The sequence below is a fragment of the Mandrillus leucophaeus genome, unplaced genomic scaffold (assembly GCF_000951045.1).
Source record: "Mandrillus leucophaeus isolate KB7577 unplaced genomic scaffold, Mleu.le_1.0 Scaffold264, whole genome shotgun sequence".
Classification (NCBI taxonomy): domain Eukaryota; kingdom Metazoa; phylum Chordata; class Mammalia; order Primates; family Cercopithecidae; genus Mandrillus; species Mandrillus leucophaeus.
The window spans coordinates 2,217,725-2,229,859 of record NW_012102743.1 but is presented as its reverse complement, the minus strand read 5'-3'; the positions used below and the strand labels follow the sequence as shown (position 1 = coordinate 2,229,859).

Sequence of the window (12,135 nt, the reverse complement as noted above, 5' to 3'; positions counted from 1 at the left end):
AAGTGATCTACCCGCCTTGGCCTCCCTAAGTGCTAGGATAACAGGTGTGAGCTACCGCGCCCAGCCAAAATTTATTTATTTATTTATTTGTTTGTTTGTTTGTTTATTTTGAAGCAGAGTCTTGCTCTGTTACCCAGGCTAGAGTGCAGTGGTGCGATCTCGGCTCACTGCAAACTCCGCCTCCCGGGTTCAAGCAATTCTCCTGCCTCAGCCTCCCAAGTAACTGGGATTACAGGTGCCCACCACTGTGCCCAGCTAAGTTTTGTATTTTTTAGTAGAGATGGGGTTACACCATCTTAGCCAGGCTGATCTTGAACTCCTGACCTCATGATCCACCTGCCTCAGCCTCCCAAAGTGCTGGGATTACAGGCATGAGCCACCATGCCCGGCCTATTTCATTTTTGTGTTTTTTGAGATGGAGTCTCACTCTGTGTCTCCCAGGCTGGAGTACAGTGGCATAATCTTGGCTCACTGCAACCTCCACCTCTCAGGTTTAAGCGATGCTCCTGCCTCAGCCTCCCGAGTAGCTGGGATTACAAGCACTTGCCACCCTGCCCAACTAATTTTTGTATTTTTAATAGAGATGGGGTTTCACCATGTTGGTCAAGCTGGTCTCGAACTCCCGACCTCAGGTGATCCGCCTCAGCCTCCCAAAGTGCCAGGATTACAGGTGTGAACCACTGCACCCAGCCAGAATTTATTCTTGGAAATTCTCAAATGTTTTGATCTCACGTTGCCAAAGAGATTTGTAACAATAAACCAACTACATTTTAACATAAACAATACATTTAAAGAAAAACAACCATATTTTCCAAAACAAAAGAGTTAGAAGCATAGCATTGTTTTACATTTTTGTAAGTAGCTTTAATGTCTAGCTGAATGGAAATCGGATTCTAATATATGCTTTTTCCATTCAATCTGTTAAGATATATTATTTTGGCTAAAGTATCTGAAGAAAATAAGGCTTTATACAGGTATATAATTGAAAAGGGAGAGTATTTTAGTAACCTTTTCAGATGATTGTGAATATTCTCTGATATCACACCAGAACTCAAAGGGGCTGGATGCCGTGGCTCATACCTGTAGTTCCAGCACTTTGGGATGCTGATGCAGGAGGATCGCTTGCGCCCAGGAGTTCCAAGACCAGCCTGGGCAACGTAGGGAGACCTTATCTCTTTAAAAATTAGCCAGGCATAGTAGTGTGTGCTTGTGGTCCGAGCTACCAGGGACTGAGGTAGGAGGCTTGCCTGAGCCTGAGGGATTATGGCTGTGGCGAGCTGTGTTTGTGCCACTACACTCTAGCCTGGCTGACAGTATGATCTTGTCTTAAAAATAAATAAATAAGGACTTTTGAGCTGGGTATGGTGGCGCACGCCTGTAGTCCCAGCTACTTGGGAGGCTGAGGCAGGAGGATCACTTGAGCCCAGGAGTAGTTGTTGGTTTTTTGGTTTTTGTTTTAGCCTGGCCAGTATGGTGAAATCCCGCCTCTACTAAAAATACAAAAATTGCCGGGCATGGTGGCTCACACCTGTCATCCCAGCACTTTGGGAGGCTGGGGCGGGTGGATCACCTGAGGTCGGGAGTTCGAGACCAGCATGTCCAACATGGAGAAACCTCATCTCTACTAAAAATACAAAATTAGCCAGATGTGGTAGCGTATGCCTGCAATCCCCGCTACTCGGGAGGCTGAGGCAGGAGAATTGCTTGAACCCGGGAGGCAGAGGTTGTGGTGAACCATGATTGCGCCATTGCACTTTAGCCTGGACAATAAGAGCGAAACTCTGTCTCAAAAATAATAATAATAATAATAATAATAACAAAAATTAGCCGGGCATGGTGGCACACGCCTGTAGTCCCGGCTACTCAGGAGGCCGAGGCAGAAGAATCTCTTGAACCTGGAAGGCGGAGGTTACAGTAGCTGAGATCGCGCCACTGCACTCCAGTCTGGGCAACAGAGGGAGATCCGTCTTTAAAAAAAGTTTATTTTTTCCCTTCTATTTTCAGTTTCATAAGTGAATGATATTAGAATATGTTCGATCGAGCATCTTAATAAAACTCTTTAATTAATTTAGAGTAACATCTGTGAAACTTTTTTACTCTGCATATGGAAATTTAAAATAATTCTAATAGACACAAAATTATATTTGTTTATATATTATTTCTTATGTCCTAGACAAAATCTAGTATAATATATGAAAATATATATCATTATGTTTTTTGGTAATTCAAGACTGTTGATGTAGGAGTTTAGGGGCCTAGATTTTAATTTGAACACTGACACCTTCCTAGCTTTGCTTTCCTAAGCAAAGCATTGTTTCTCTCTAAGAATCAATTTCTTCACAATAGGGACAATAATGCCTGTTTCATAGGGTTGTTATTTCATTTGATCTCCACAGCATGTGAAGCCCTATCACAGAACTTGGCATAAAGTAGTCACTAAAAAATATTTTTCTCTTCAGTCTCTCCTGGCCACCTTCCCTTTCTTTCTGGTCTGCATTGGTAACATCTAGGTTCTCTAGACCTTGGATTTTTCATCTGAATGGGATGTAGTGACAAAATGCAATGTAGAGATATACTGAAGGTAGTATGAAACTCAAGAGAGGTAAATGCTGGAAATGTAGATTTGGGTATTAGCAAATTTATTTTAATTGAAACCATGTTGGTTGGTGAGACTGCCCAGGAACATGGGAGACTATATGATAATTTGAAATAATGAGTATAATAGATTATGATTTATTCTTAATGCTCACATTTATTTGAATACAGCAAGGAATATGTGGTGTTCAGTTTTGATTAAAATGAGTATCTTGATTTCTCTGACATTTATTTGAAATTTTCAAAATTCACAGGTTGCATATGGCCAAGTCCTTGGAGTTATAGGATATTCATTACTTCCTCTCATTGTAATAGCCCCTATACTTTTGGTGGTTGGATCATTTGAAGTGGTGTCTACACTTATAAAAGTAAGTTAAGGATTATGTATTACATAGTTTACTGTTTTCCAGTATCAGAAGTATACTAGGCCTCTGTCTGGGAATATTGTGATATAAAACTCTTTATCAAACAGTTGGTAGTATTTTGGAAGTGACCTTTCTTACTGATTTTACCAGTTATATTTCTTTTATTTTTTTCCTTTTTAATCACCAGATATTACCATTTGTCTAGGGGGAAAAACAAAGAGCAAATCAGGTTTCAGGATATTATAGTCAGATTTTTTTTTTTTTTTTTTTTTTTTTGAGATGGAGTCTTGCTCTGTCACCCAGGCTGGAGTGCCTCCCAGATTCATGTGATTATCCTGCCTCTGCCTCCCTAGTAGCTGGGACTACATGTGTGTGCCACCACGCCTGACTAATTTTTTGTTTTTAGTAGAGATGGGGTTTCACCATGTTGGCCAGACTGGTCTTGAACTTCTGACCTCAGGTGATCTGCCTGCCTTGGCCTCCCAAAGTGCTGGGATTACAGGCATGAGCCACCATACCCGGCCTGGTCAGCATTTTTTAAATGTTGAATTTAAAAGTTATTTTCTATATTTATAATATGAGTTCATCTGACAGATTTTGAGGGGAATATTTATTTAAAATTCCACTGGACATTTATTTAGTAACTGTTACTCCTGTTTGAATAGTAACTTTCCTGTCAGATATGATAGATGTGGTTCTAATAAATTGGATTTTCCGTAATACAGAGATCAGGACTTCTTTGTGTTATTTATGTTAAATTAACATATGTACATACACTTAAACATCTACTGATAAGTATTAATAAATAGTAATGTATTTATTACTATTTGAGTAATATAACTTAAACATTGGAACTTATTAATGTTGAACAACTTTGGGGAATAAGTGACTGCCTTGACACATGTATGTATATTACACAGTGAATATAATTTTGTTCTTTATGGAGAACAGAACTTTTAAAGACTATGACTTTCAGAACTGATGTTATGTAACCTCCACATGAAAGTATTTGTTTTTAAGTAGCTGAGCCAGTTGAAATTATTGCTAATTTCAATATAAAAGAAATAATGATTCCTGTTAGAATTACGTTAAGCTGATACTGATAATAAGCATTGGGTAGTGAAAGTGTAGTTTTTGGAACTAATCAGTTCTAAATTCAAATCCTGGTTCTGCCACTTAGTTGTTGTCTGGTCTTCCAAGGTATCTTAACGTTTCTTACCGTCACTTTGTTGTTAACAATGGTAAACTTAACAACTGCGTTTTAGGGTTTGTTACAAAGAGTTTAAAGTATATATAATGCTGACCAGGCATGGTGGCTACCGCCTATAATCCCAGCACTTTGGGAGGCTGAGGCGGGTGGATTACTTGAGCTCAGGAGTTTGAGATCAGCCTGGGCAACATGTCTAAACTCCATCTCCACAAAAAATTAGGCAGATGTGGTGGCAGGTACCTGTGGTCTCAGTTCCTTGGGAGGCTGAGGTGGGAGGATTGCCTGGGCCCATGAGGCCATGGCTGTAGTGAGCCATGATTGCACCACTGCACTCCAGCCTGGGTGACAGAGCAAGACCCTGTCTCTGCCTAGTACAGTGCTTGGCACAGAGTAGGCACTCAAGCTGTTGTTATTACAAATATTATAAAATAGGCCAGGTATGGTGGCTCACCTTCGTAAATCCCAGCAATTCAGCAGGCTGAGGTGGGTGGATCAGTTGAGCCCAGTTTGAGACTCAACCATTTATCCAAAAATACAAAAATTAGTCGGGCATGGAGGCATGCACCTGTTAGTCGTAGCTACTCAGGAGGCTGAGATGGGAGGATCGCCTGAGCCTAGGAGGTCGAGGCTGCAGTGAGCGGTGATTGTACCCCAGTGTAGGCGACAGAGTGAGACCTTGTCTCAATAAAAATCCAAATTATATTTTGAGATCATCTTTGTGTTTAAACACTTCAGAGACTAAAGAGACCTTGTTTTCTTCTTCAGTATAACCCTGAAATCTTTTTTTGAAATTGGCATTATTAGAACTTAAAGTCAACGTTGCAGCAGACATTTAATTACTCCTATTCCAGCCTTAGTGAACATACCACTCACTCACGATCACTTCCTGGTGTGTGTTTTTTCACTTGGGTTAAGCTTGTTTCTGAGACTACTCCCAAAATGGTTAAAACCGTTGTTCTCTGGTCATTTTTAATCATGTAGTTCATCTGAAAGTTGGACCTTAATATTCTTTATACAACATATAAATCATTATAAAATAGAAAACTCTTTTTTATATCATTAAAACTTTAGAATAAAATTGTTTTTAAACTTCAGACTATTCTGTGGCAAAATTTTTTTTCTGATCACTTACTCTTCTGTAAGTTAGTGAGCACATTTCTTATTTCAGTAAGTTAGTGAGCACATTTCTTATTTCAGTCTGTGGTTTGTTGAGAAATACGATGCGAAATTAATCAGTAAACTCTAACATTAGAATATATAGTTTAAGTGCACTGATTTTATTTAACATCAAAGCTCGTAATACTTGTCACTCTTCAACCATTTATAATGAAAACAATCTAATCATGATATACAAATGCAATTTGATCAAATTTTATTTTATATATTTCCCTGTACTTCTGTGTATGTTTGAATTATTTTGTAGGGTTACTTTTTTTTTTTTTTTTTTTTAAGTTCAACAAACCCAGTGGAAAACTGGACCAGACCAAATACATTTTTAATAAGTTTGCCAATATTTAGTTTTTACCTGTATAGCAGTGATTCTCAACTGAGGTCGATTTTGTCCCCCAGGGGATGTTTGTCAACATCTGGAGGTATTTTTGAGAAGTGTTACTAGTATATAGTGTGTAGAGGGCAGGGATGCTGCTAACCATCCTACAATGCACAGGATAGCTCCCCACAGCCAAGAAGTATGCAGCCTAAAATGTCAATATTGCAAGGTTTGGAAGCTCTGCCTTGTGCCAGGTCTGTTCCTATTATAGTTTCCCTGATTTCCCTTGAAGTTTTTCCTTAATTTTATGCTGTAAATTGTGTTAGTTGACTACATCAATAAGTATTGCATAAGTTTCCAGTAGAAATAATTTAGAAGTATGTGTGTAATCCAAAAACTATAGTATATTTAAACTCTTGACCAAAATGTGGTCTTGTTTTTCTCTTTTTTATTCAACCCTGTATTTCTACCTATTCTTGGGGAAAAACTTAATAAATATTGTATAAAATTTTTACTTAATCGATTTTCTTATTTAGAAGGAAAAAGAAAATTTCCTACTTTGCAGGAATTAGTTTTCTCTCAGTAATTTGGTGTAATAATAGTTTTTTCAAAAGTTGACTGATCATAATTACCAGGGAACTTAATTTAAAATACTGATAACTAGATGCTTCCCTTAGAAATTATAACTCAAAAAGAAAAAACTAATAAGTTATAATTCAACAGAACTAGAGAGTCCCCCAAGTCTCTTTTTAATAGGCACCCCAAGTGATTCTTATGATAAGACAGGTCTGATAAGACCACATTTACAGAAGTCAAGGAGTACAGCAAAGATGGACATTCTTAATAAGTTTTTAACATTTGTAACAAGTTTTGCTATTTACCAAAATTGGTTGTTGATTTTTTTAAAATATTGTAAACACCATTTTTACTCTATGATATCCAAAAAGTTAATCGACTTGCTAATATGCTGCCTTTTGTCTTTTTTCCTTTTTTTAAGCTGTTTGGTGTGTTTTGGGCTGCCTACAGTGCTGCTTCATTGTTAGTGGGTGAAGAATTCAAGACCAAAAAGCCTCTTCTGATTTATCCAATCTTTTTATTATACATTTATTTTTTGTCTTTATATACTGGTGTGTGATCCAAGTTATACATGAATAGAAAAAGATGGTGTCACATTTGTGTGTAGGCTGGGAATTCTTGCTGAAGGAATTGGAGAAAACCTGTTGCTGGCAAAATTTTACACGTTCCAGATGGAAAGGGAAGTTTAAGCGCTTTGTAAAACAATTTTTTTTTTTTGTATTTAATTAAGCAATTGCAGTTATCTGGGATTTTTGGGTCAGAATTTTAAATTCTGCTTGATTCTCCATATTCCAGTGAATAAAATACAAAAGCATTGTGTTTTTAAGATTGTGTCAATATTCACCTAAAAACTTGTGCCAAAAGCACCTGGATTGGTAATTATATTTCACTTGAAGGGTAAATTTGACAATATCCTGATAATCTAAAGTGCAATTTTTTTCTTCAAAATGTTTTCTCCAGCATCACAGATCCTGCAGATATATATTTATATTTATACATATATATTTATGAAATAATTCTTATTCACAAAATATATTTCTGATAAACATTAAGATATTAAATCTGATGCACAAACTTTTTTTAATTTGGCCATTAATCTTTTTTATTTAAAAATTTAAATTTGTTTTTAAAATTGTATATAATTTTTTAAATCTCACACATGCTTCAATACTTCCTTGTTAAGAATTCTTAATAACTACTAAACTGATTGTAATAGTTGCTGGTATATATTTGGTTTGTTTGGGTATACTTTTCAAAACCATTTTTGAATGTCTGAACATCTGATTGAAAGTTTCTGTTTATCTTTCTGACCAAAGGAGCAAGAGGTATAATGGATATGGCATTCATTAAAATTGTTACTAGTACAAAAACAGTAATATTTACAGCATCAGTAAATATTTTTAAGTGGTACTTCTAAATCATAAAAGTTGGAGAAAGAGACCTTTAAAATCTTGTGGTCTTGAACAATGTTATATGAAGTAGAAAAAAATAAAATACTTCCCAGTTGTGTGTTTTGTTTTATAGCACCATGTCCTGTATTACTTGATATTTTAACAAGTATCAGGTACTCTCTAACAAATGTACAGTTTTTGCTAAGGGAAATATTAAGAAATTTTTATCAGTGAAATATTTGTTGCAAATAATTTCAAAGGTTTTTAGATATACCTTTAGTTAGTATTACTTTGTAAAGTAGGTAAATCATTTTATTTATGTCCACAAAATAGCAAATGTCTGTTAACTATTAGCAAATTATTGCATTATCCTTTCTGGTGTCACCCGGAAGAGTTTCCTGCTGTCCTCAGTATGATAACATGGCGACCTCTTGGTATGTATTTCTTTAGCAAACTTATCCATCAGGAAATATCTTGCACCTCTGAAGCAAACCTACAAATGAACATGTTATCAAGCCCACCCGTCTTCCTTTCCCCTGATCCCAAAAGGAAAGAAAGAAAAACTTATTTTAAGCTGCAGAAAAAGTGGAGCACCTTTGAGCTAGAATAATGTAGAAAATTACACGTACTGATTTTTTTAAAAACAGGTGAGAAGCACCAGAGGGATAGGACTTCTAGAAGTTAGAATAATATGAAGTAATCAGGAAATATCTATGCCTACAGAAGCAGCAACTGTAAGAGAAACATTTGTTACACTTCAGAAATTGCTGAGGTTAATACTTTGTTATAATGGATTATAATATTTGACATTCATAGTGTTGACCCTGGAATCTTTCACAAAAAGCCTGGGGGTCAGGACCAGGAGGTAGAATTTTACAAGGCAATAAATGAAGGTATTTTAGGATCACCTCTATTAAAAAATGGTGTCATTTTTTAAAACTATCATTGCTTTAAGGTATGAATTTTAAAAATCATATGGATCATGTGTATTCCTAATGATATAAGATAAAATGAGGTATTTTTGTTCTAAAAAGGTATGGTTTCTGTAAATACAAATTACAATATTTCAAACTCAACCAATATCATCTTTGTGTGCTAATGAGCAAAGTAGTTAGAACAGATTGTCAGTTTAAAAACAGGATTTGTAGGCCAGGCACAGTGGCTCACGCCTGTAATCCAAACACTTCGGGAGGCCAAAATGGATGAACAGCTTGAGTCAGGAGTTTGAGACCAGCCTGGCCAACATGGCGAAACCCCATCTCTACTAAAAATACAAAAATTAGCTGTGCGTGGTAGCAAGCACCTGTATAATCCCAGCTACTTGGGAGACTGAGGCAGGGAGAATCACTTGAACCCTTGGAGGTGGAGGTTGCAGTGAGCCAAGATTGTGCCACTGCACTCCAGCCTGGGCAATAGAGTGAGACTCTGTCTCAAAAACAACAAAAACACCATGATTTGTAGATGTGTGCAAGACACAGTACTGCTATGGCTAATAATGGTAAGATGACCATAACAATGTCTTCTTGAATTTTTATATAATAATATTTTCTGAGTCATAACTGATTTTTTAAATCATTATTTCCAACCTAATTATTAGTTCATTAGAATTTTGTTGTTGTTGTTTGAGACGGAGTCTCACTCTGTCGCCCAAGCTGGAGTGCAGTGGCCCAATCTTGGCTCACTACAAGCTCCACCATCTGGGTTCACACCATTCTCCTGCCTCAGCCTCCCGAATAGCTGGGACTACAGATGGCCACCACCACACCTGACCAATTTTTTGTATTTTTAGTAGAGACGGGGTTTCACTGTGTTAGCCAGGATGGTCTTGATCTCCTGACCTCGTGATCCACCCGTCTTGGCCTCCCAAAGTGCTGGGATTACAGGCGTGAGCCACTGTGCCTGGTCAGTTCATTAGAATTTTTAAAACAGGCTGGGCATGATGGCTCACGCCTGTAATCCCAGCAGTTTGGGAGGCTGAGGCGGGTGGATCACCTGAGGTCGGGAGTTTGAGACTAGCCTGACCAACATGGAGAAACCCCATCTCTACTAAGATTACAAAATTAGCCGGGCGTGGTGACACATGCCTGTAATCTCAGCTACTCAGGAGGCTGAGACAGGAGAATTGCTTGAACCCATGAGGCGGAGGTTGCGGTGAGCTGAGATCGTGCCATTGCACTCCAGCCTGGGCAACAAGAGCAAAACTCCATCTCAAAAAAAAAAAAAAAAAAAGAAAAACAAAACAAAAAAACAGAACTGGCCAGATAATCCTGTGTCTCTTCTAGTTGTGTGTGAGTAAATATGTGTGTTTTAAGTGTTACCAGTTGTAGTACTCCTGATGAATGGTAATCCTCCAAAAAATAAGTAGGAGACATGCTTGCTTCTGTTTCAAGTTGACTGTAAAATAATTGAAATTTTGATTAAAAATCAAAGTCTATGTATAATTAAGCATTGTTTTAAAAAGTAGTTTAGGAAGATTTGTAAAGTTTATGAACCATTATAAAACCTTATTTCTATGGTCTGTAAGACAGTTTTTTATGTAATAATGTCTCCATTTCCAGGAATTCCCCAAATACTCATGTAGCCATTGAGCACCCCAATCCAAAATTCAGAATGTTCTAGATAAGAACATTTTTTGAGTGCCGATGTGAAACTTTAAAGGAAATGTTCATTGGAGCATTTTGCATTTCAGATTTTTGGATTAGGAAAGCTCAACCACTGTGTATTTCTGCACATATTCCAAAATCTGAAAAAATCTGAAACCTGAGACACCCAAGCATTCTGGAGAGGGTATACTCAAGCTGTATTAATATAGGCTTCTAAATTCATGAAAATTTGCATTGAATTAAAATATGAAGTAAATATTTTTAAATATTGTTTAAAATTTAGTCATTTAAAAAAATTTTGATGTAACAAAACATTGAATAAAATAATGCTCCTACAACTTAATAAAAATATTTTTCGTAGTCAACAAAACTAGTTGAATATTTTTAAATACTCATTTTTGTTAGTGCACATTTTAGCCACTTTTAGGCTTTAGGGAATTGTGACACTTTTTTGTGGGTGGGGGTGGAGACGGAGTCTTGCTCTGTCACCCAGGGTGGAGTGTGTGGTGAAATCTCAGCTCACTGCAACCTCTAATTCCTGGGTTCAAGCAATTGTCGTGTCTCAGCCTCCCTAGTAGCTAGGATTACCTGTGCCCACCACCACGCCCAGCTAATTTTTTTTTATTTTTAATGGAGACAGGGTTTTGCCATGTTGGCCAGGCTGGTCTTAAACTCCTGACCTCAGGTGATCCACCCGCTTTGGCCTCCCAAGGTACTGGGATTACAGGCTTAAGCCACCGTGCCCAGCACTTTTGTTTTTAAAATAATGTCTTACTTTCACATGATTCTTTCAGACTGTGGTACGGCATTCTGAAAGAAGTCTTAACAGAGCTAAAAATCACCCTCACCAATTCTCTGCACTGACATATGTACACAAAGTAATATTGTTTTATTATTCTCCTTCATAAATGGTTTCTTTAATTCAACCTTTGAGCCTTATACTACTTTTAAATTTCCCTTTAAAAACTGAATTACAGCCAGGCATGGTGGCTTATGCCTATTATCCCAGAACTTTGGGAGGCCAAAGCAGGAAGGAGGATTGCTTGAAGCCAGCCTAGGCAAGATAGCGAGACCATGCCTCTAAAAAATCGTAGTAATACTTTAAATTTAGAAAATATTCTGAATTAGAAGTGCTCCATTCCTCATTTGTATGCAGTTGTTCCTCTGTATACAAAGGGGATTGGTACCAGAACCACCGCATACCAAATTCCACTCATACTCAAGTCCCATAGTCTTCCCTGCAGAATCCAAGTATACAGAAAGTAGGCCTATCATTTATATGGGTTTTGCATCCTGACAGTAACTGTATTTTCAATCCTAGTTTGGGAAAAAAAAAATTGTTTGTATGCCTGGGTACGGTATCTCACACCTGTAATCCCAGCACTTTGGGAGGCTGAGGCAAGAGGACTCCTTTGTGACCAAGAGTTCAAAACCAGCCTGGTCAACATAGTGAGACCCCATCTCTACAAAAGAAAAATTAGCTGGACATATGGCACCTGCCTGTGGTCCCAGCTACTCAGGAAGCTGTGGGGCAGGAGGATTGCTTGAGACTGGGAGGTTGAGGCTGCAGTGAGCCGTGATCACACCACTGCATGCCAGCCTGGGTGACAGATTGACACCCTGTCTCAAAAACAAAAAAAGTAAAAATTGCGTATAAGTTGACCCACACTATTCAAATTTGTGGTGGTCAAGGTTCAACTGTAATTTCCTAGCAGCATTTTGTGTGTTTGAGAATCTGTTGACACTCTTCAAGTAAATCCCTAAGTTACAACTTTGACATCAAAAAGCTAGACTTTCTTACATTTTTGCACTACAAAACAATACATCAAAACTGCCATGCTGATTGGTTGTGGGATCGTGCCTGTGAATAACCACTGCACTCCAACCTGGGCAACATAGTACCTTG

At 37.6% G+C, this 12,135-nt stretch overlaps 1 protein-coding gene across 2 annotated transcripts in view; it reads left to right on the top strand.

Moving 5' to 3' along the window:
* YIPF4 (Yip1 domain family, member 4) overlaps positions 1-8,660 on the top strand; it is a 36,843-nt gene extending 28,183 nt beyond the window's left edge. Inside the window, exons 5-6 of one of the 2 annotated variants that reach the window (XM_011984238.1) lie at positions 2,850-2,963; positions 6,657-8,660. In XM_011984238.1, coding sequence (XP_011839628.1) covers positions 2,850-2,963; positions 6,657-6,794 — 252 coding nt within the window. In that variant the 3' untranslated portion in view covers positions 6,795-8,660. The remainder of the gene's footprint in view (positions 1-2,849; positions 2,964-6,656) is intronic. The other variant, XM_011984239.1, reaches the window with a different exon arrangement.
* The last annotated feature ends 3,475 nt before the right edge of the window (positions 8,661-12,135 follow it).